This window comes from Struthio camelus, chromosome W, assembly GCF_040807025.1.
Source record: "Struthio camelus isolate bStrCam1 chromosome W, bStrCam1.hap1, whole genome shotgun sequence".
NCBI classification, from domain to species: domain Eukaryota; kingdom Metazoa; phylum Chordata; class Aves; order Struthioniformes; family Struthionidae; genus Struthio; species Struthio camelus.
This window is the reverse complement of record NC_090981.1, coordinates 13,340,567-13,366,350: the sequence shown is the minus strand read 5'-3', so window position 1 is coordinate 13,366,350 and position 25,784 is coordinate 13,340,567. Positions and strand designations below refer to the sequence as shown.

Genomic DNA, 25,784 nt, shown 5'->3' with positions numbered 1-25,784 from the left:
GGCTCAGACAACAGAGGCATGTGCTCAAAATATATTTCCCCTAACAAGGTTGCATGTAGGGTACTCATGTCCTTTCTTCCCTCCTTAAACCGGGCTTGTAAATAGTGTTTCCATTTCCACTGAGTTGCAGCTTGGGCCCCCCGCCACATGGACCCTGACTGTATCATCAGTCACCCATGCCTGAATGGGGATGAGGGGTGTGTAAAGTCACCGGGTCACGTCCTGTAACTCCTTCGGTATCCTGCAAAGCCCACCCCACAGCCAAAAGCTGTTTTTCTAGAGGTGTATAATTTGCTGTGGCCCCTTGCAGGGAATGGGACCAGAAACCTATAGGTTCCCGCCTTGCATGAGCACATTGCTGCCACAACCCCCAAGACACTGTATCCCCCATAACCGTCACCTGCAGCTCGAAAGGTCGTCCCTCATACGGAGTGAATCACAGAATCACAGAATCACAGAATCGTTTAGGTTGGAAGGGACCTCTGGAGATCATCTAGTCCAACCTCCCTGCTCAAGCAGGGACCTCTAGAGCATATTGCCCAGGATCACATCCAGACGGGTTTTGAATATCTCCAGGGAGAGAGACTCCACTACCTCTCTGGGCAACCTGTTCCAATGCTCTGTCACCCTCACAGTAAAGAAGTTTTTTCTCAGGTTTAGGTGGAACGTCCTGTGGTTCAGTTTCTGCCCGTTGCCTCTTGTCCTGTCACTGGGCACCACGGAGAAGAGGCTGGCCTCATCCTCTTGACACTCCCCCTTCAGATACTTGTACACATTGATGAGATCCCCTCTCAGTCTTCTCTTCTCCAGGCTGAACAGGCCCAGCTCTTGCAGTCTTTCTTCATAGGAGAGGTGCTCCAGCCCTCTAATCATCTTTGTAGCCCTCCGCTGGACTCTCTCCAGGAGTGCCATGTCTCTCTTGTACTGGGGAGCCCAGCACTGGACACAGGGCTCCAGGTGAGGCCTCAGCAGGGCTGAGTAGAGGGGCAGGATCACCTCCCTCGACCTGCTGGCAACACTCTGCCTCATGCACCCCAGGATACCATTGGCCTTCTTGGCCACAAGGGCACACTGCTGGCTCATGCTTAACTTGTCCACCAGCACTCCCAGGTCCTTCTCTGCAGAGCTACTTATATAGTAGTATATATATATACTACTATATAATAGTTCGGAGTGTTGGACCACCGCCTCCTTGCCCAGGTCAAAGGCTTGCTGCTGTTCTTTAGTCCATTGCCACTGGCTACTTTTTTTGGTCAAACGCTGTAGTGGCCGCATTAAATATGCTAAGTGGGGTATAAAGGTCCGCCAAAACCCAAAAACGCCCAAAAAAGCTTGAAGTTGTTTTACAGCAGTGGGAACAGGGTACTGTTGAATAGCATTGTGCACTCTCTCTGGGATTGCTTTCGTCTGTCCCCTCCAGACTATCCCTAGGAATTGCACACTAATGTCCGGCCCCTGTACCTTCTTAGGGTCCACAGCCTACCCCCGCTCCTGTAGGGTCTGTACTAGCAACGATAGCTGTTCATGCACCCGTTCTTGAGAAGGTCCCATTATCAAAATATCATCAATATAATGATGGACGGTACACTCTGTAAGGGGGTGGGGGGAGATCAGCTGAGACCATCTGGTGGCAAATGGTGGGGCTATCTTTATAGCCCTGAGGAAGGACTTGAAACGTATATTGCTTATTATTCCATGTAAATGCAAATTGATCTTGCGATTGTGGGGATATAGCAATGGAGAAGAATGCATTTGCCAGATCAATGACAGCTTTCCATTCCTGAAAAAAAACCAGAGTTACCATGTCAGGTACTACGGCCACTAATGGTGGGGCAATTTTATTGAGCTCCCTATAATCCACAGTCATACGCCATGAACCATCAGGCTTCCGAACAGGCCAGATAGGACTATCGAAAGCCGACAGGGCAGGGCGTATTATTTGAGTATGCAATAAAGCATCTATAGTTTCCTGAATCTCCTTTTCCCCACCAGGAATCCTATATTGCTTCACTTGCACCACAGTGGGGGGAACCGGTAAATCCACTGGGTCCCATTTTGGATACCCTCTAATCAAAGTGATGGATCACAACTGTGGTAACACAGGACTTTTTCCAAAGGAGAACAATCCTTGCAGGGTCTGAATATCTCTGCCCAGTAACATGTCGATCCCCAAGATGTACTCGTGAATCGCTGCTAATAAAACAGAGGTAGAAAATGGGGGGGTTTTGCCAATTGCTAACGTAACTACAGCCCGTACCGCTGGGGTGGCCGATCCTCCCAACCCGCACATGTGGGTAGCGGCCTTCCCCAGAGCTACTGCACTATGTAATACAGTAACTTCTGCCCCAGTATCTACTAAAGCAAGCACAGCAATTTCTCCTCCAGAGCGCCAGCAGATTCACAGGGGTACATAAGGGCGTCAGTCCCCTCCTCCCCGGATGGTAAGCCGCAACTGGCGCTCGTATTGTGGGGGACCCGCCTCCCCCTCATTGTCTTTTGGCTGGCAGTTTCCACGCTGTGGCTGGAGCGGGTGGGACGGTAGGCTGTGTCCGATATTGCTGATTGGCAGGTAGCCGCTGCCACCGCTTAAACAAGTCAGCAGTAGAAAGACCGTTTATCTCATCACATAATCCCCCTGCCTGCAGCAGATCAGTCCACATCTGTCTCCTCGTTACCTTTCCACTCAATTTAGTAGTCCCTGCCAATTTTTTCACCTTGGAATTCCAAGCTGCTCTCGCTTGCTTAGTATCCGGTCCACCAACAAGTGCCAAATCCCTTATATTGTTTACCAAAGCCCCTACTGACCCAGTTGCAGGCATTACTGTGCCAAGTAGTAATGGCTTTAAGGCACTTGGAGCCCCTCTTAATAATTGGGTTTTCATCTGCCACGTTATTTCCACACCATCCGGTCTGTCTGCATCTGCTAACCCAGTTGCTACCCCGAGCTGCCGCAACGCGTTAATCCCTTCCTCAAAAGTACGCCACACTCCCACTGTAGTGGCTAGTTCACCTGTGGACGGGTTAGCACCCACCACAGCGGCACATAACCATTGATCTAATGTTGGAGCTTCAATAACATTTCCTGCCCCATCCCGCACAGAAGTTAATTGGGTAAGATAATACTGTACTTGAGCATTGGTTGATAAAGGGCTCATTGAATTCAGCTCCTCTCTTAAGAGAGTAAGTGATCCGGCACCTGCATCCCATGCCCTCACTAACCAGGCTAACAAAGACTCCCCAGGCTGCTGCTGGAAAGTAGTTAAAAACTCACACAATTCCTTGGGGGTATATGTCCGAGATTGCTCCACTGTATTCCCATCTACTTGCCTCTCCCCCTTCAATTGCACAAGAGGTGGGTCCTGGGGAGTAGCCGGTTCTCCTTCTAATCCAAAGTCAATCTCCGAGTCAGATGAAGTGCTCCAAATATTGCCATCCCACTCCTCAGGGTCCCAGGAGGGTCTAGTTATCATTGCTCTCACCTGGGCAACAGTAGCTGGGGCTTTACCATAGTGCACACGGTGTTTGTTAGCCGCTCGTAAAACCAATTGCTCTACCCTATGGGTTAATTCCTGAGTCTTTTCAGTCTGGGTTGTAATCAACTCCTGTGCTACCACCTTCACGTCACGCAAATCTCCTCCTCCAGATCTTTTACTCGTTGCTGCAAAGATGATACCTCATTATCTAAGGCTCGAATGCCCGTCAGCAGTGCCCACCCTAATTGTCCGGCTAGCTTCTGAGCTGCTTCCGAAGCAGCACAGAAGGGCATAGCCTGTAAAGCGGATTCAACCGCCTTCGGGGTAACGTTTTCCCCTTGTGCCAACTCTGGCCAGTCCTCGGGGACTGCCAGAGTGGCAAGCAATGCAGCTACCGGCCCCCACCGCTCAGTCTGGGGCCATCCTGGCAGCCGCAGGCGAGCAGCCTCTCCTTGGCTCTCGCCCTCCCCCTTTGCTCTCCTTGGCCACAGCATTGCCATTTGTCTCCTGCCGACTGCGCCAACTGTAAGGGTAAGGCAGGGGCAGTGCCTGGACTCCCGGCAGGGACGGATACACAAGCACAAGGCACACTAGGGTCGATACTGAGCGTTTATTACCTCTGCGTCTGAGCGGGGGTTCCCCAGCGATTTCCCGATCGAGGCAATAACGGAGTGGGAGAGTCCCTGGCACCGCTGAGCATCGGTCCAGGGCGAGGAACGCCTCGGGGGGGCACTATGTGAGGTTTTTATGGACTACACACATGCGCAGCAAGCATATTGAGCTCATCGCTGCTTCTGATTCAAAGCCCAGGTGCAGCGCCACACTGGCACGGGCTCAGCCACATGACGATGGGTCAGCATGCCCCGTAGATGCTCCTTTTCCCATGGAATGGTCTGGCTAGCTTCCATCGCCTGTCTCCTCGACATTCTTCTGCATTTTCCCATACAGGTTGGCAGCAGAAAACAGAAGGAGCAGCTCCCTTACTCTGCGTGTGTTATCCTTTGGCATTCTCAAGCATAAAAAAGAACTCCATAATTCTATCCATTATCAGGTTAAACAGAAAAAGTCTTCAAATTAATCCAAATAAAAATGTCCTTCATTGGAAACAAGATCCATTCCACTCATATTTCTGATGAGTATTCAGATGGCCATGAACGCGTGGCTAAGGTAAGACAGAGAATGGGGAAGAGAACAGTGCTAATATAATATAAGCTCAATTTCATAAAAATATAGACAATTCCTAAATTCACCCTGCACTAAGATAGACTGCATTCCATCACTGCATCCCATTTATAACTATCATTGGTATCAGTAAAGAGTAATTATTGTGAGAAAAGCAGTTTTATGTAAATAAGATGGCAAATTAAAAGGCAAATATTTAGTCTGTTTCACAAAGCATGTGATAATAGGTACTCAGCTGAAGAGTAGATGTTGGAGTGTTGCTAATCACTGATCATTTTCTCAATTTTTTGAAAAAAATACTTAAAGGTTTAAAGATCTCTAAAAAGTTAGTTTAATTTTATCCATTTGTTAGAACAATATATGTTAGGAATAGAAGACTGGAAAGGCTAAAGGAATGAGTTGCAAAATTGGGCATGAGATATTTATTCTTATGTATATCTACTTGAAAATTCAATTCTGTTGTTGCTTTTTGTTCTTTATTGGTGTGAGGGAGTTGGAGGAATTGCAGCCCTGATCAACAACCAAATTGAATTTTCAAGTAGCTATACAACTCGTTCCTTTATGAGTCTGATAATAGAATCCCAAGCTACTTACAAAAGCAAACTGTGTATTTTGAGGCCTGATCACATGTTGGCAAATTCCTATTTTTAACATGCTGATTGACTCCAAAATCATTTAGTGGACAGCAGTATAAATATCAGGGGTGTACTGGCAAGTTCAGTTGCTGGTCTGTAAAGAAGCAGCAGAGCGGACAAAAACTACTATCTAGCTGGACATATGATCCCTCCTTTAACTTCCTGAAGTAACCTGTTATGCCTTAACATCCTTATATAACAGGTGACTGGGAGTGGAGGAAAAAAAAGACCAGTCAATGGAAAAGCACTTTATAAGTCTAATTTGTCATAGAAGCATATGATATGAAACTATACAAGAATTCCCAAAATTGCAAATAGTCTCCATTCATTGCTCTCTGGCAACATATAAGGACTTCAAATTTCAGGACTTCTATTTCCCTTCATATTAATAGAACAGAAAATCAAGTTACATAAACTTAATTATCAACCACAATTCTACAAAAAAAAAGCAAAAATCAAAAGGAATGAAGCACCTATATATTTCTGGGCACCCAATGTGTGACATTTGATCTTGATTTTCAAAAATGGCAAACCTTTGCAGCTCCCACTAACCTCATCTAAAGTTGTGACAGGTTAGCACTTCTACAGATCTGGATCATGGTATCTCTAGTTTGCATCTTAAATGTAAAGGATCCAGAACAGTGGCCATTTGGAAAATTTTTGCTTTTACATGCAAGTTGCCAAGCAGCCCCTAGACCATCTGCTTGGAAGCCCCATATTTTATAAACATTCCTATTTAAACTCAGTTGGTGTTTCAGAGAACTTATGCTCATTGATTTACTGTACTTAAAAGGCAATGTTTGAGCAATTGAGTTTTTATGTATTTTTATCCATTGCTGTCAATGTTGTGTAAATGCTTCTACAGCTGGCATTATTTATACAGTTATGTAAACTATGACTAGGCTTCATTTCCCAAGTTGAAGTTCTGAAGCAGATGATAAAACTGGTGCAAAAAGAAAAAAAAAAAGAGCAAGCCCCCTCCCTGCCTGCTATAGATCACTGTGATTTTCTGAATACCATACAGCATTTTTATACTGATCTTTTGATGCAAGCCAGGATCTCCATAGAAACCAGCTCCATGCCATCATGTTCTACACATGGCATCCAGCACCAACGCATCTTTTAGTGACAAACTTGGTTATACACTATGGCTGTACACCCAAATACCCTGCTACCTCTCCCATCAGTGAGGTCCTATAGTTGGAAAAAGAAAAACAGGGCTTGGATTCTCCACTGGAGAGAGTCTTTTTTTTTGTTTTTTCCCCAAAGAGATATCTCTCTTTAAGAAAGTTAAACCCATCATGCCCTCACTAGTAACCCTACAATCTGTTGCGTATCAAATACATCTCAATTTATGTTTTCCACGTGTACTTCATCAGTTCTTAGTACCTCAAAACACAGACACTCACAGAAATTTTGAAGCAGTTTTTCATATGATATTCCATTTAACCCTTTTTGACATTTGAGCAACAAGACAATTAAGAAGTTTGTCATGTAAAATAACAACACTGTCATTTTATTTTACATACATTGAGTCAGACACCCATTTCAAATGTATTCTTTTAGATCCTTGGAGACTTCAGTATGTATCTTTGCATTTGATATACTGATTTTGTGTATACATCAGTTTTTATACATACAGCCAAAAGCTAGAAATACTATCTCTGAGGGATGGAATCTGAGCTTTAAAGAACATTCGCACTGCATTGCAAGCTTCACAATATTAGGGGGCTCTTTTTCAGTCCCAGATCCTAATAGCTTGCAAGTAGGTGAGAATCCTCAGCTTTATTTATAAATGTTATTTCCCACAATTTCAAAGAAAGCTTGAAAACATAACCCAAATGTATCCCTGAGGCTCAATAGCTAAAAGGCAAGCAAAAGGTTTCATATACTTTTTTTCATCTTATGTTAGGCTCCTGTTTTTTGTATTAGGGACCTTCATACTTTGGCAAACTTCAGTGTTGGTTAAGATGCCTCCAGAATATTTCATGTTTAAGAAGTCAGTTATAATTTATACCATTGATTTAACAGGTTCTTTTGCATGACTATAGTGAAAATTAGAAAAATGAAATCACAGTAGATAGAGAAGTAGATATTCACTGTTGGTTTATATTTTAAACTCTCCGGAATTGGATATCATGTAAGTGGTAAAGTCATGGCAAAAAGGCAGTAAAAGAGGGAAGATCAGTCTGTGTGTGTGTGTGTGTGTGTGTCACCTCCAGTCCTACTGGATAGGACCTCTTAGGTAGACACACACATTTAACATCAAGCCTTTGAAAATCTCTATCTCCTACTTCCTTGCTTCCTTCAAGTGTTTGGAGCCTTCCCTTAAAAGGCAAGTGCAGGGTCCTGCACCTAGGAAGGAATGGTCCTGCTGGAAAGCATCTCTGCAGAGAAGGACCTGGGAGTCCTGGTGGACCACAAGTTAAACATGAGCCAGCAGTGTGCCCTTGTGGCCAAGAAGGCCAATGGTATGCTGGGGTGCATTAGGCAGAGTGTTGCCAGCAGGTCGAGGGAGGTGATCCTCCCCCTCTACTCAGCCCTGGGGAGGCCTCACCTGGAGTCCTGTGTCCAATTCTGGGCTCCCCAGTACAAGAGAGACATGGCACTACTGGAGAGAGTCCAGCGGAGGGCTACAAAGATGATGAGGGGACTGGAGCATCTCTCCTATGAAGAAAGGCTGAGAGAGCTGGGCCTGTTCAGCCTGGAGAAGAGAAGACTGAGAGGCAATCTCATCAACGTGTATAAGTATCTGAAGGGGGAGTGTCAAGAGGATGGGGCCAGTCTCTTCTCCGTGGTGCCCAGTGACAGGACAAGAGGCAATGGGCACAAACTGAAACACAAGAAGTTCCATCTGAACCTGAGGAAACCTTCTTCACTGTGAGGGTGACAGAGCATTGGAACAGGTTGCCCAGAGAGGTAGTGGAGTCTCCTTCGCTGGAGATATTCAAAACCTGTCTGGATGTGATCCTGGGCAATATGCTCTAGAGGACCCTGCTTGAGCAGGGAGGTTGGACTAGATGATCTCCAGAGGTCCCTTCCAACCTAAACCATTCTGTGATTCTGTGTTTCTGTGATATGTGTTGAGGGGGGATAAAGGAGAATGCATGTAGGTGATATTTCTTGTTTAACATATTCTTTCAGAGATAATGGTATGTTTTCCTTACAGTTACTGTTTCATCTTTACCTCTGTCTGCTGCCTAAGTGTGAAAGCTTTTCTTTAGCTTAGAGAAATTCCGTAAGGATGCCCACCATGTTCAATCATTTCATAGCCTTCAGAGATGTTCACTTAATGTGGAAATGTTAATATCTCAACCTTCAGTGATGTCAATAAAATGAATCTTAAAAAAAGGTAACCTTACACATGCTATTAGTTTAAATGGACTAAAACTGAGTGAAAAAATCAATTTTAAATGTATGACTCAGGTGAATCTGAAAATGAAGAAGAGGAAGGTATCTCCAGATCCAATTACAGTTCTATAATTCCTACATTATTCCTTAAAGGCATTCTCTTTAGAATTTATGTTAGTATTAATTCCTCTGTCATTGCTGATCTAAGTGAAAACTATCTGTGATCAGCCTGAACTAGCACTGGTTATCTGGAATGATAAGTGATGTAAATACAGCACCCATTATTGTGAATATCAGTCTTATTTCCCTTTGACTTAAATCCATTCCTATTTGTTATTTAAGCCCAAAGATCAACACTTGCTGATTCCCAAGAGAGAAGAAAGATGAGTGCATACATGCAATTAGCCCTTTTAGCTTTGCACATCCCATTCAAGAAAAGTTCCACAGAATTTTCATTTGGGTTTTGAATGAACTTATCCCTGAAATGCTATTCATATGTATTGGCCTCTTTTTGACTTTGGTGTAAACTGGAAGGTCTGTGAATTCCTCCCTGTAACATTCCCTTATTAGTAAGACTATATTTTAAGAAATAGAGAAAGTCATCTATTATAAATGTGCTAGTCAAAAGTTTGTTTGTGATATACAGGCTTGTACAGTAAACTCTTGACAATGAGAACTGGTGAAAATTATGCTGAAGAATTTTACATAAATTGCTTACTATATTGGTTTTGGCATTTCAGCTCCTCCAAGGTCCCCCTTCTATACATGATAAAACTATTCTCATCTGGAAATCCTGTGAAAGTTGTAATTTGTAGTGATCCAGTTCTGCAGACATTCAGTGACAAACTGTCAAGGTTAGTGCTATTTAGCACTGAAAGTATTCCTTACTGTTCCATGTTATCAGCTATGACAGTTTGTCTCAAATTCCTTAAGCAAAGCATGCGTACTGGTATAATATTTAGCAAACAGCCGCTCACTGGTGGAGCATTGGTCAGTGTTTGAACACTGCATTTATTTGTGATGACTACTTGAAAATTTAATTATGAATTAAATTCTCAAGTTCTGCTCTAAGATCATCATCCAGAAGACCTAACAAATGTTATGCTATAGTAATCTATTATGCATTCATATTTGACAATTTTGTGCAGTTTTGGTACTCTTATCTCAAAATGGCCATTGCAGAATAAGAAAAAAACAGAGAAGGGAGAAAAAAAGAATGATGGAAAAAAACAAGAATGAAGGGAGGTATGAAACAGTTGTCATATGGGAAAAGATAAATAAAAAGGATTCTTCAGTTTTGGGAAGTGAAGATTGAGGCAGGATGAAGGAAGGGAGAAGAAATCACAGAGATAATGAAATTATTGCTATAGTGAAGAGGAAGGACTAAGGAAGGTTCTAATGAAATTGGTAATATAGGGACATCCAGTGAAATTATCATACACGGACTTAACACTAACAAAAGAAGTCCTGATTTTCTCCACACCTGCAAGTTGTGGAACTTGTAAGACTTGAGATATAAATGTCTCAAAAGGCCTAGACAAAACCGTTAACTACTGGAGGCTGGGCAGTATATTGGAGGAATAGTCACCCTATCCTCACCATAAATATTTGATACTAGACACCTTTGGAGACAGTATGCAAGACTAGGTGGATTTGGGTCCTCTCTGTTGCAGCAATTTTGTAAGTTATGTTGTTTTGCAATGGTGGTAACTGTGCTTTGCAGTGTGGAAAATCTGTATTTTGCACTGATTTGCTGCTGAATGAAAGATCTAGTTTGGGACTATGTGCCTGTAGAGATCACAGGAGGCTCTTACTAATTCTCCCAGTTAAAGCTCTTGCACTAGTCTAACCTTTCTAATTTCAGCAATACTTTCTGTTCAGATGAACTTCTGTTTTCCTGGAAAAGATATTTTTCCATTAGCGACCCCCCTTTTTAAAACATTCACAAAACAAAACAATGTTCTTGGCAAGATAGACTCATAGGCTAAAAATGAAGCATGAAAATTGTTGAACAGTGTTACTTTCCATTGCAAATATTTCATATATTTCTAACAGGACATATTCAATTGTACCACACAATATATTTTGAGGAAACAACTTGAAAATTTCAGAACTTTAAAAATAGAGAACATTCTTGGCAAGCATTTTTTAAAAAGGTGGCTCTTATCTGCACTTTGAGTGATATTCTGCCCTCTTGTATCCATTGCCTCTCCATTCTTGTTGCTTCTTTGTGAATTCCACTAGGTTCAACCCCATGACCCTTGTTAAGAAGGATATCTTACACTTTCTCTGATGATTGACTGTGTTTTCAAAGTGTTAGTCTAATTTGGTCATGAATCTCATAACCTCCAGAATGCATTGCATCATTATGTCATTTGTAAAGAATCAACAAATTTGACATTTTCTTCTGTTACTAAACAGGGCTTTAACCCTCAGGCTACCCTAACCATCTGCTGTTCCTGGTATATTGCAATAACTTTAAGTGTCTAGTATCAAATATTTATGGTGAGTATACCCTCTCTGGCTTTGGTGAAGGCTGGAATTTTACTTCAAGAGGGCTCAGGTAGCAAGTACTGAGCCTGATGAGTCCCCATATAGATTTCAGTATAACCTCATAGAGACAGGTGGAAGGGAGCTGGAAACTGAATGAAGCTACAGAAACCTAAGCAAAGGTTTACTTTGTTAAACAGTCAGGCAGAGTCTTCCTTCCCAAACAACTTAGTCTCTTTCTCATCAGCATGTGCAACAATAGATAAAGCAAGAAAAAAAAATCCAAAACCAAAACAGAACAAACATCCCCTGGAATCATCTATCAAATTGTGTGTGATGGGAGAATGTGGAGAAGGACTTAGAAGTAGTCACTTTATGAGACAAAGAGTGTGATGCCCAGAATTTTTTACATGCAAACCTGGATGCAAGTCTATGCCCTTGAGCATGCAATTGCAGAAAATAATTGATAATGAGCACAGAACTTTTATAGCTGTGAATTGGGACAGAAACAGATCATCAGATTGAATCCAGGCCAGGATAGCAGTAACTGAAAGTCATTATGTCATGGAAACAATTGCGTAGCCTGTTAAAGATGGGTTGAGCAGTGAGGAAAGCTTTTCATTACCCAAAACTGTCTGGACATTATTGTGGAGGAGGACTATTAGGAACGAATTTCTCTTTCATCCCTTCCTGCGATCCAGCTCAGCAAGAGAAGAGCTAGCTGGAGACTCTGCCATTACCTGCCATGTATCATTTATTTGTAAACAAAAAGGTGAATTCAGTCCTTACTGACTAATTTAACAGAACATACAGTTAAATTGGCAGCATATCCAATCCCTACTCATATCCCACTCCAATCTTTATTAAAGTGTTATATGGCTTTCATTCAAGGAGAGACTCCACTGCTTTCAGTGGGAGAGTACAAGTTAAAGGATATCAAATAGTAGAGTACGTCTTATGTATTCTTAGGACATTAGCTACTTCCAGAAAGAATACAGACATAATGAACTTTAAAGGAAATGATCTGTTTGCATATTTTCCTGTTCTCTCAGCTGGTTGGGAACAGTCAGTCACTGTCAAGTTTGAAGCTCACTGGTCATCTAAATATCCAGGAAGAACTGGTATATTACTAAATCTATTGCTTAGCATGACTGAGCAGACTGGCAGCAAACTGCTTACCATGGCCTTTCAGACAACAGTTTGCAAACCACTGTAGTAAAACCATTTAACTGGCTCCACATCATAATTGATCAGGCACATGAGAAATTCTACATCCAGAATTCTGAATTCATTATTGAAAAAATTGATGAGTTACTCCAGAGATCCAGTGACACTTTCTGGTGCAATCTATTCTTGTCTCTAATACTACTTCCCTGTGGATAATAATTTAGCAAACTTTGCCTGCTTGTATAATTAAAGAAAATAAGTATATACATTTGCAATTGGGTTGTGGGCCAGATGTTTTGTGGTGACTAATAATTTTTGAATATATCAACATTGGTGTGCTTAACTTGAGATGTAGAGGAGAACTGATTCTTTTTAAATTTGGAGTCTATATGTCATAAAAACAGATTCCTCCAAAATATAATCAAGTAATAATAATTATGAGAAACATAATCTCCTCTCTACCTCGAAAAATTACCCCCTTTTTAGGATTTTCAATTTGAATAGTCCTTCATTTCCTTTTCTAAATACATATAAATTGAACAATGGCACAACCTTATTTGCACAGATTATATAGGGTGAATGCTTATTTGTAAGACTAATTCTACTTGTACATAGAACATAGGGGAGAAATATCGAAAGTAGATCTGATATTCACAGGATAGCTGTGAGCCCATCACAAGTATTTGTGGAGTTCTGCATCATTCAAGCTTTCGCTTCTTTAGTTTAATCAGAAGTGGTTTTCGGTTGGTTTATTACAACCAGTCAGCTAAATTACAGTCTTCCTTTTCTTTTGTTAGTGGATGAAGGCATAAGCCATGCTCAGATCTGCAGATTTTCCCAGAATGCTGTCATTTTCCCAAATAGGTACAGCATTATAATGAACTGCCTGCTTTACTGAGCTTTGTTTTAACCTCGTGATCACCATCCAACCATCAGAGGGCTCCATAACCTCTGGGGAGCAGAAAAGGTCACTATCCCACAGAGGAAGCCAGCTCACCTGGGATCCTTGGAGACAGGGACTGAACCCTCCCTTAGTGACCACCTTGCCACAGAGTCTTTGATTCAGTCTGCAGCATCAGCAACAACAAATCCCTGCAACCAAAAATTAAATTGCTTACTTCGGCAAAGTTCCCACAGCCATTTTTTTTGTTGTTTAAAGAATGGTATATATTTGATTTAAACTAAGTAATGAGATAGGAGAAAAATAGTGCAAGACTCTCATCCTCAGAAATTTTGGTATTAAATTGAGGTGTGAAAACAACATTAAAGTCTTGGTGTAACAAACATGCAGTGCATATTAATTGCAACAGCCCCATAATAATTTTAGGCTAAAGCACTCACTTGTAAGGTGGGAAACTTGGGCTGATGTCCTTGTCTGTGTCAAGCACTCTGTGACTTGGTCTCCAGTGAGGCTCTGGGCTATTCTGGAATGGAAAGGGCTCTGTTTCACACATGACATCCCATACTTGTCAGAACTGGGGTATGTATTCTTAGGAAGGATGTTTCTGTAAAAGAAAAAGATGCATTTTTATTAATTCCTTACCAGTTTTCTCTAAGTGCTGATTATGGAACATTGGGCCATGGGTGCAAATCTATGAGAACAGAGGGATAATGCATAGAGAGGACTGATACATGCAGAAGACACAGAAAGCTTATGTCTCATTCTGCCCACAGCTAACTGGTTTCAAGATTGTATGAGAAGATAAGAGCTATACAAACTAATGCTTTCTTATGTCTCTTATTTCAGGTAACTCTGGTAAAACATTGGGTCACAAGCACCAAGAAGAAAGTCTCAGTTTGCAAGGAAAAGTGAATTGGGTCCCACATAAAACCTTGAAACATTGTGGGAATTTCCTTCTTGCAGTTTGTTATACTTCTTGCCTTTTATGCAATCAGTATAGCAGTAGGCTATTCAGCTTTATTTCATTTGTTAGTTATAGCATGAAGATACAAAGGCATTTCTAGCTTAAGGCATCCATTCAAGAGTTAATGATTATGCATTATTACATCTGTATGGAAAAACTGAAATATGCAGAGATATATCCCCCTTATCTTGATATGTCTGGAAGCCCACCTGCTCCACAGCAGTTTTGCATATGCAGCAAACATGAGCATGTCATGTTTTTTTCTAATGTAATATTTGTGCTTTTCATTTTGTAAGATCTCTTTGTTTTGTGTGTTCTGTTTCTTGACATCTGTAGTGCTGCCTGAATAACAATAATAAAGGTTCTAAAGATTCCCCTGGCACTGTGAGTGAAGTGGAGATTTTTAAGATGTTTGCTGAGAGACAGGCTGTGCAAAGGATTTATTTTTGCAAGTATTTGTGTGTATATGTGTGCATGATCCCTGTGTGTGGCCTGATTGTGTGAATATAGAGTGCCATTTACCCTGAAGGCTCTCTAAACCACCCTCTCTGCCTGTGTAGAAAACATCTCTCTACTGTAACTAAGGAGAATTGAAATAGCTATTTGTCCATTATTTCTTTTATATAAACCCACTCTGGCCCTTAGCAAACCTCCTTTCCAGTCTTGCTGCATATTCTTCATAGGAGAAGCCTAAAGTCCTCTAATGTTATAGCACAGGCACAGGAGAGTTGAGAAGAGAGGCACAGGACAGCGGAAACACACTTCCGCTCTTTGTCTCATAAAGCAACTACTTCTAAATCCTTCTCCACATTCTCCCATTTCACACAGAAAAGGAATTGGGCATAATATATGAACACTTGCTAAAGCCGCTCTTCCATGCATGTTCCTTCCTCCTCCATCTTATTACTATTCCATTTATTACATGTACCTCACTTGTGATGCTCTTTTCCTGGCACTTTGCACTGATTTAAGCCTCTGATTCCTCAGAGGTTGCATGGCAGGACTTTTTGCAGAATTACATAGGAGCTGTGCATTCAAGGGCCACGAAAACACCATATTTCTGTCCTGTTAAACCATTCCTTCTAAATAAATAAAACATTAAATAAAGCCATCACAAACTAATAACTCACAGAACCACCCCTTTGACATGATTGCTATAAAACTTTGGAACTAATTTATTTACTTTGTTTCTTTCTCATGTGTGTTGGCTGCTAACAATCTATACAGTTCATTTAACTATCAGCACACGCAGTTTCATACTTCACTGTAAAGCCTTTGGTCAATACTCTAATAGCTGTAAAACTGCTTTTAAAATTCTCATCTTGTTTTTTTTATTTTAATCAAAATGTTGCCTGCATATAAAATACACTCACATAAATAAGGAGGCATAAAACACTTCAGTATTAGAACATTGAAAATTAAACTTTTCTACCTAGAAATCTAAGATAATTATTTATCTACTTTATTTTGAATAGTCAAAAACCTAATTCCTGTTCCAGAGCACAATACATAATATTTGAACAGTTCTTTCATTCCATTTCATTACCACAAAAAGTGGTAAGCGTTTTTATCCCCATTTTTCAGTTAGGGAAACTGTGGTAGAGGGAAGATAAATGACTTTCACAAGCGTTTGAGACTCTTACTGGTCTAATGGCTTTCCATTAGCCTATATTGCTTCCAGCTTTGGAAGGCACATTGCTCAGATTCTTTTAATGTATTTATATTACCCACCTCAAAGCTACTTTGAAATGATTAAGCACATGGCCAGGAACTACAAGTTCTTCCTCCCTTCCAAAGCTGGGTGCCTGTCATATTTTACTACTACATAGAACTTTGCACCCAGCACTTATTTTTGTGGGTAAGGAAAAAAGAGCTGAAAAGAGTGAAGGATCCACACTCATCTAGGAAGTTGGTACCAGGACTCTCATCTCCCAATACAATACAGAATGAAGTAGATTACAGTACCTGCTGGTGAAATTGCTTCACTTTTTTGGTGGAATCCTAGGTCAATTTATTGTGTACCTCAATAAATCCAAAATATTTCCTTTCATCTCTTAAATTTTTGTAACACAGGGTGTATTTATCAATCTACATTTAAACTGGTCTACTTGTATATCTTCAGACTGATGACACTTAAGACATTTATTTCATTCCTGCTTATAAAGAAAATTTCTCCATAGAGAATCAAGAAAGTAGGCCTGTGAGAGCAGAGGCCTGTGAGTGAAGCAATAAACTGGGACTGAACATTTTTAAACTTGCCCTTGGCAAGTCAAATACCTTTTACTATTTGGTAAACTGTGAAAGACAGGCACCCCAGTAATTAATTCTCAGTTACTGATTTAAACAGTAATTTAACACACCAGAGTCATCATCTGAAAATTGATTGCACTTAGTTTCAGTTCTGAGCAAATTCTTTTACTTTTGAAAGTACAACAAAGAAGTTAGGATTTTTAAAAGTCAGGGATAAATAAATCTCATAACTATTCAGAACCCCATCCAATGATTTCAATTGAAAAATGTAATCTTGTGGAAAGGGAATAATACACAGTAATCTGTCAGAGTAAAGTGTAGCCTTTTCTGGACATTGCACCATCAAAACTTGCTTATTTTTGGTATCAGAGTTTTTATTATAGGCTCATATATTAACTACCATGTTCCCAATTACACTTAAACATGACAGTTACCTTTTTCTATATTTAATGTGAGTAAACCTGATAGGAAGCTATTGATTGGTAATTTTAGCGTTTTTTCATCCCAGGCATATATTAACATTCTTAAAAATCTTTTTATTACATTTACAGTAAATGTCCTGCAAACTACTTTTGCTTCATGACCCACAAAGGTAATTTCAGACATTAACAATGACATAGCTTATCATTACAGAAAACAGCACCACAAAGAGCTAGGGTCAAAGAATTTTGAAAGCTTATATTGTATGTACTAGCATTTAGTGGTTTACACACATAGAGCTTGCCTACAGCTATATTTCATGATAAAGTATAATTCATCTGGAGAATTAGGTTAAATGTTATCTCTCATCCATGTATATAAAAATATCGGAGAAAAGTGGTGTTGATGATTAAGCAGGTAGTACTCACTTGCATTTATACTACAAGTTTGGAATCTGTTATAATACACAGCTTATCAGTAGCAGCAGTGGTATAAGCTATAGCATAAAGGGTCATTTTTACTGTCTACACAAAATGATACGGTGCGCCTGTCAGTGTAACTCGGGCAGCAGAGTTTTCCCTGCCGTACAGCCTCCATTTTTATTGTCACCAGCCTGGAACTGAAATGGCAGGGAATTCCTAGCTTCTCTATTTGCAGCCTCTGAATAAGTATGATGTTATACTGCTCAAATTTTTGCTTTCAAGACAAAAACAAATAATGAAATGTTTTAGTTAAGGATTCTTTCAAGCTTTGTGCAAGAGGTGGGGCATTAGCCCCATTTTAGTGCTCACAGTGAGTAGTCTGTCATTTCCTCTGTGCTTTCAAATTGTTATTACATTCTTCTCACCCTACCCAAAAGGTTGTGTGGCATTAGCTTTGCTCCACCCTACAAACAGCTGTATTTCATTGCTGGGTGAGTGAACAGATCTTTCCATTTCCCTTCACTCTGAAAAGCACTTTATGACTTTCTTGAATTGCAGAAGTATCTAAGATGGTCCCACCTTATAGGCAAGAGTAGGCAATTGAAGCATACATATCAAAAGTCTTTATTTTTAAGCTTTTCCACTTCACTCACTTTGTCATGCTCCTTTAATATATCCATGCCATTTCCACTAAGAGGAAAACACCAGATTCTGAGGCAATGCAGAACTTGCAATCAGGTACACAGCAGCTACACTAGCTTAGCTCTGAATTCCTTAGCTAGGGATGGGCATTACAGCTCTGGCCATCCTTGGACTTCTTTTTAGTCTTCTTCAAATGAATTGAAACAAATACTCAAATTCTTTTGCTTTTTCCTTCATAAAAGGAAAAAAAAATACATAGGCGGGCAAAACTATAGCTTAGTTATACTGCTACAAATTATGAAGCAACTCTCAATCTACTTTGTTTTCAGTATGGATATATGGACTAAATCCTTGTGCTGGAAGTCGGTTGCTTATTCAACAGTAGCTTTATGGCACAAGCAAGGAATTAGAAATCAATATGGGTTCTTCATTGAAAACTATGCTTAGTTTATCAAAAATGGGGACATAACTGCTTGTTAAAAACAAACATGCTTGCTTTTCTGACTTTTATATGCTTGGGATAGGAATCTCGGTGTGGGGATGAAAGGCACGAACCTTGCGTATGGTGAAGCAAGATTATTTATTTCACATTTCGTCCTCTCTTATATACCGGACCCTTATTATGTAAGAATACAGCTGTGTTTACTGATTAAACTTGCTTTGCTACATTACTAAAAGCTGCGTTCTGCATTAAGATTATCTTCCCTCTCTCACGTCCTTGCCCTAGTCTCAATATCTGCATTCTGATGGCTCACGGGCACCTGCCCGTCTTGGCACTGACACAAGTCTTCATATTATGCGCACTTTCCCAGGGCTTCTGGCACTGAGGGAATACTTTGTTGCTGCTCCTAATCGTCTTCTCGTACACATCGCCCCCGACATCTCGGCATCACTGAGTGTGATGTTATTGCACTGTACTGCTTTTGTGCCTTGACTTAGCATCCCTGCATGGTGCTGAGCTGCATTGTATAGATCTGTGAGGTTGCTCCAAGGTAGCTCAGAAATTGACATTGTATTATACTGCAGTAGGCAGTATAATACAGTGGCATTCATTACTGAATTTTTATTTTTCAATTAACTAATTATATGGCTAAATTTTAGTACACAGTATACTTAATTAAAAAAAACAATTAACATGATACACATGCACCCATACCATAGTCTTCTTGCCACTCCAAAATCTTCAGTTCTGTAAGAGTCATTGTATTTGTGTGTATCTGACTGAGATGAGCCTGAGGCAAGGATACACTTTGTAACTCAAATAGGTATCTAACACAACAAACTGCTATAATTTTTCAAGGGAAAACAATTAATTAATTGATTTTAAAAGTAACCTAGTAGGGAAAAAGGTTATTGTGATCAGCAAAGTCATTTTTCACATCTGCCTTGTATATTTGCCATACTGAAGAAAGGCAGAGTCAGTGAGCTGCTTGAAAGGGTTACCTGTCTTCATATACCCCATATTTCCCTGAAACAGAGTCACAAATCTTGAGACTTTGTGTAACTTCTGAAATCCTGTCTCTCTCCTGTCTCTGGTAAACAGCCACAGTAGTTAAGTCTCAGAAGAGCTTTTCTTCTCCATATAGGTTTTCCCACAGGGATGGGCACAAGCATAGCTCATCTGATGTGTGTTTTTCAAAGCAACCATACTAGACCTCAGAAAAAGGCAGAAGATCTGTAGTTTTTGTATATAATTAAAATACTCACCAAAACTTCAAAGTCATTTTTAATAAATGCTTTGAGTTTTATTCCATATCTTTAATGTTTTATAAATTTTAGCCTGGGTTAACATATGCTACATATGTTACTTAGAAAACAAAAATAGATTACAGATTTTAACACCAGGAAGCTGGGATTTAACAAAATACTTCAAAGAGATGCTATAACTACAAAAATATACTTAAACTATATTAAGTATAATTTACTTAATATATTATACTTAAATATATTTTTCATAGACAGACCAAAAGAAGTAAAAATTTGATAGTATGGTAAATCAGAAGTCAACAGGTAGTCTTGACTCAATTATTAATGAATGCTTGGAAACTTTAAAGCTAAAATTGTGTTGCCTTTGGTACTCCAGTTGGGAATTGGAGGAGGGAGGCTCAGAACTAAATGAATATGGATAGATAACTTTTCTATTATTGCTTATCAAAATCTTAAGATTTTGACTTTCAGAGTTAAAAGAAACTGGCAATATTGAGGGTAGCATCTTCAGAAAGAAAAGTTTGCACTCATTTGTACCCCACTTTCCCTGCTCTGAGAATAGACAGACATGTTCACGATTCAGGAATCTGCTCTCCTTCCTTCATAAATGTTAAGCCCATAAAACAGTTTGTTAAAGCCCATGAGAAGTTCTCTTGAAGTATATTTGCAACAGCACTAGTGGCAGAAATGCTGAAGTAATTTTCTCTTATTCAATAAGACCCAACTTTTACTGCAGTTAATTTCTAAGGAGTCTAAAGCAAATTCAGCAAGAGGTTATATTTCTTGCTGCAATGTCTCCATAAATGACATAGGAAATTGGCTTATTTTATTTAAATGGATGTCAGATGTTGCTAAAAGACAAGAAAACTCAGTCATAGGAAACAACTTCTTATTAAAGCATGGTTCTTCAGAAGGCTTGTCATAACTGCCGAGTAAGAATGTAGGCAGTGAATTCTCCAGCCAGGGAACAGGAAAAAGCTCCAAATTCTAGTTCTTTGAAAGCCTCTTCTGGAGGCATTGGTTACACTTCTATGTGATTTTTGTCCTTTCTGCATAAAATGCCCCAGTACTGATGACCTAGCTTAATATTCCCTAGCATTTAAGACAGTGATCTCAGTTTAAAAGTCAATATTTAATGATAGAACCATATAAACACAGGAAAATAAACATGTTAGTCTTCTGATAACATATGACTAAAGGCAAAATATTTTTATTGCAACAAACTATATAAAGTGTGTTCAAACTTGCATAATTCTTGATATTACTAGCTACCTGGAACATATTTCTTTAGGAAAAAGTTGAAAATATCTCTATGCAAGACATGCCCAGTTTTCTGTAGCTGATAGGCACTGGTGTGATGCATTAGCCAGGCTGTCCTCCCGAGATTGTAATGCTCAAGAAGCCTGGGAATGGCTTGCTGAGCGCTTCCAGACAGAGGGGTGGAAAAACCCAAGGTGGGACTCGCAGTGGGTAGAGAAACATTGCAGAGATCCGGATGCAGTTTGGAATGAACATGATAAGTGGAGGAATATGAATAATTTAAAGAAAGGAAAGGGCAAAGATGCCATGCACTGGCTACTAGGTAGCTGCCTTAGAGCAGCCCTGGAAAAATTGGAGGAGGCTGAAAATCTCCTAGAAGGAGCCCACAGTGATAGGAAAGAAGCCAAAATGGAGAAAATGGTTTGGGAAAACAAGTCGGCTGAGCAGGGCCACTGCATTAAGTATTTAGAAAAGAAATGACAGCCTTTAATCATTGCACAGGGGGAGAACAGATGTGAGACATTACAAAAGACTAATGAAACCTGGAAAGAACTAGTGCGGGTATCCCAGCACCAGGAAACGTCGGTGAAGGAGCCCCCTGCTGGCCATGCTGCCCAGGGGCAGGGTAGGCTGCGTGTGGCTCGTGGGCAGCAGGTACAAGGCAAAGCCTGGGATCCTGGACCATGAGACCATCAGTCATGAACAAAGCGAAGGGGCCCCCTGGGCAGCCTCAGCGCAGGATGTCTGTGTGAGATTGCACCCAGGGAGAATTGCAGACCATTGACGAAGCTTGCTGGCAAAAACTAGGGCAATGGCTAATGTGAGAGAGTGAGTGAGTGTGTGAAAAAAATCAAATAGGCCAAAAGCCCTAATCCTACTAAGTAGTCCCTGCAGCAGGAGAGTGTGGGAATGTGTGTGTCAGGTGCTGCATTATAATACTGATAACCATTATGCTTTGTGGCAGCAGATGTGTGGATCAGCTGGCTGGGGTCTCCTGTGCTGGTGGGGCCTCACTGGAGATCTGGCATGCACGTGAATGTAACTATTGTGCTCGAACCTCACATTGGCCCTTGGCCAACCTGTAAACCAGCTTGAACCTGACCAAGGTGTTTAAATGAAAGAGCAGCGGGCTGCGAGGGGAAGGGGATTCCCTGTGTCCTGGAGTCCATCCCACTTGCCGCTCCATGACCGCACAGCTTAGAGCATTCCCGAGACCGCGGGGACAGAGCCCCAGTGTGAGGGCATGGAGGAGTCGTCCTTTTGCAAATGTGTCCAAAGTGTTACAGCTGATGAGCAAACTGTATAACTCACTTAAGGAGTATAGTCAGGAACACCCCAACTATTGAACCAGCAAACTGTATTGGCCACAGAGCAGGCAAAGGCCCAAGAAACAAGGCGAAGGCCAAGCCTCCTATACTCTGCTAAATAAAAAAATTGCAGAGGCGTGTCTTGTCCCATATAGGTGGACTTTTCCTTTTAAGTGAGGAAATCAAAACTCCGAGTCGAGTTGAAAACCACACCTTTGGGAGGAAAAAGGTACAAAGCTTAACTCTATCACCCTATGAAAGAAAATAACATCCACCACTCATGGGGTGAGTGCAGAAAAAAACAAAATTATAGAGTTGCTTACCAGAATGGTGAACAGAGATGGAAGAGTTAAATGTTTGAGGGGTGGAAGTCAAAGCTCCTGGAGAGGTGATAGCTGTTGCAGGCTGTGCTGCTGCAGAGGCTAATCACAAGGATGTGAGAAATAGATAAGAGCCCTAGGGGCACAGTTATGAAACAATAAAAGACCTATAATGTGAAAAGCCAGCATCTTTAGTTACACAAGAAACTAGAAGAGGCTGGAAAATGCCCCAAGATGTAGTAAGAGTTTCTGATCATAAAGAAAAATCAATGCAAAGAAACTGTTCAAACTTGAGTAATAGATGGATGTAACTGAGTAATCTTAAGAGAAATGGTTTCAGCAGTCACAGTTAAAGCCAAACTATAAGAACTTAATGGCCTTGGTAGGCCTTTTGTTTGTTTGTTTGTTCGTTTGGGTTTTACAGAGTAATCCTCTGAAGAACAACAACTTGAAAAGAAGCAGCCAGAAATAGTGATAGAATCCTTGGGCTGAGTAATGTGTCCGTAGTGGTCGTCCCCCCAGCAGGTGTGTGTGTGTGTGTGTGTAAGTAACAAAATGAATCTAGGAGCCAGAATAGAAGTAACATCAAAGGAAGATGGCATAGGTAAGTATGAGAGGATATTCATACCAGGCTGATAACCAAGCTTAACAGCTGTATTCTAGTGTTTGTAAAAATTCATGATCCTAAGTAAGGTGCTAACACCTTCCCTTGATGAAAGGAAAGAAAAAGATGGTAAAATCTATGCATAAGTGTAACAACTGTTGATTCAAGTTAAAGTGTAAATTTGTCTGTTTATTATAGAGAAGACAGGGAGATATGGAAAAATAAAAAAAAGGTGACCAACTATATTTGAAGCACCTATGAAGGGAAATATTCCCACTTGGGGAACAAAGATAACTATTAATAACAATCTTTTATCTCTCATCTTCAATAAGTAGCACAAAAAAACGAGTATCCCATTCAAATCTTATAGATACTGATATATGTATGTTATGTCCGTGCATATGTGTGTATTTATGAGTATCACTATATATTTTACAAAAGAAGCTGCACAATGTTGAGAGAGAGAAATTGCTGACAAACTCACACAAACCCTCCCTCCTATAACAACCAGGCCTAACTATAAGGGCTGAATAGCCTTAAAACCCAGAGACCAAGCTTGGATTACCAGAGAGGTGGATCCTCTCATGGGCGTAAATCTGATATGCCACTAACCTTTCTGGCTTGGATGCCTGTCCAAGACCTGTCTTCTTTCTTTTTTTCTTCCCCCTTCTAGACTCATGAATTGCATGGGGACTGACCCTCAGGACTACGCCGAACTGGAGTGTCCGCAAGGCGTGATTATTTCTTATTACTATGGTCTCATTGTTCTTTCTTTGTATGATTATTTGCAAACCAAGGTTTTAAGGTCACTAGGTGGTGATACCTGACGGGATCAATGGTGTTCTGAAATTCACTTTCGGGGTGCCATGTTCCCTGTTACCTCTGCCTTAGCATAGCCCTTGTACTCCAATTGGAAATGGCATATGGGTTGTGGTCCCATAATGCTGCTATACAAACCATGCAAGCAGTTGCCAAACAATCCAATCATTCTGATTGATTGCTGGATCTGTGTCCAGCAATATATTGCAACTATTTATTGAAAAGACTCCCTTGGTTGGGGAACTTTCACACATCTAGGTGAGCCTTCATGCCCTGGCTAGGAGTAGTTGAACTAGAAAAAGCAATTGTGAATCTCTCCATAACCATAGAAGCGCTAGAAAACAGAACCACCGATGCCTTAACACTTTTAAATCAAGATGTACATAATATTGGTCAAATTGCTGTACAAAATCATTTTGCACTTGATTATTTGCTAGCCTCTCAAGGAGGAGTGTGTGCCTTAGCTAATGAAAGTTGCTGTTTTTATGTGGATCATTCCCAACAAATCACTATTGATGTGTACCAGATAGCCAGACTCGCTAAAGTTTTGCATACCGTTGGGGAGAACCATTCCCAGACATTGCCTTGGGGTTTCACGATGCATGGAACTGGCTGACATCCTGGGTACTGGATTTGAGTCAATGGGCCAAATGAATCTTGTTGCTATTAGGATTAGGATTATTAATTTTAACAGTTGTTTATGTGTTACTACAGATAAGCATGCTTTGCTTTTAACGTCTATTGATGACAGTGTGCAGTCCCCAGTACGCTGTGCTTACAAGAAAGCCTCCCACTGCACACCAAGCGGAAGTCACTGGCTTCTGGAAAAAAAAAAAGTGTGTCTGACGGTGTCAAGGGGTGGAGTGATAGGCACCACACAGGCAAGCGTGGGACTCAGGATGGCGCAGCCCAGCGAAGAGGGGCTTGCTCTGGGTGGCTCCCCAGGAGTTAACGAACACCAGGTGCACCACGGCTGGTGCCACCACACTGTGGGGTTGCCGTAGCCCTCCAGTGACCCCATGAGTGCTGGGCAAACCTAGTCAGCAAAGAAGTGGCACCACAGACTCACACCAGAGGCATCTAGGTACTGTGGAATTTCACACTGGGTTATCTGTTGAGCATGGGTACTGTTATCTGTTGAACACCAGTACTGATATCTGTTGATATGTGTTGAACACCTGTACTGATATCTGTTGGTATGTGTACTGTTCTCTGTTGAACATCTGTACTGTTCTCTGTTGGTATCCATACTGTTATTGACTGAGGCCATCTGTTCTGTTGTGTAACTGTGGTCTGGCATTGATCAATTGGATAATGACCTAAGCCCAGGAAGGATAAAAGGGAGTAAGCCACATACCTCTGGTGTGGACTCGGACTCACTGTCAGCTGGCCTGTGGACCTGACAACTCACCCATCAACGAGAACGCCCCTGATGCCAACTGCCGGGGAGAACCTGAATCATCTTGGCGCAGCTCAAGTGTGGTGAGAACAATCCAGGGAAAACTCTACTGGAGGGGTGGCCCATAAGGACAAGGAAAGAGTGAGAACGGTCATTGTACCGTGCATCCGTGGCTTGACCACAGAGCTCTGATATGTGTATTCTATTTTTAGTTCTTTACTATACTTTTTAGCTTTGTTACACTTGTAGATTGTCTGCTGTTAATTGTTTAGTGCTGTCCAGTGTCCATCATATGTGTAGAACCGCTTAGCTCTAACAAATTCTCACACTGGATGAATGATGCTCTCTTGAGTTCAGTGCAGCTAACCTCCGGATCCGAAAGAATCCCGGATGCCCCTCTAGTGGCGCGTCACAGTAGCAAAGAGTATATTTTCTTTTACAGGTTGCAAATTTAGCTCTATGCAGACTTCT

The 25,784-nt window shown here is 41.0% G+C and overlaps 1 protein-coding gene across 4 annotated transcripts in view; it reads right to left on the bottom strand.

Moving 5' to 3' along the window:
- Nucleotides 1-2,048: 2,048 nt before the first annotated feature.
- LOC138064294 (uncharacterized) overlaps nt 2,049-25,784 on the bottom strand; it is a 56,853-nt gene continuing 33,117 nt past the window's right edge. For all 4 annotated transcript variants that reach the window (XM_068926123.1, XM_068926122.1, XM_068926124.1 and 1 more), the window contains exons 5-7: nt 13,640-13,803; nt 13,296-13,390; nt 2,049-4,635 (exon numbers count right to left, since the gene is read on the bottom strand). In XM_068926123.1, coding sequence (XP_068782224.1) covers nt 2,487-3,470 — 984 coding nt within the window. In that variant the 5' untranslated portion in view covers nt 3,471-4,635; nt 13,296-13,390; nt 13,640-13,803 and the 3' untranslated portion in view covers nt 2,049-2,486. The remainder of the gene's footprint in view (nt 4,636-13,295; nt 13,391-13,639; nt 13,804-25,784) is intronic.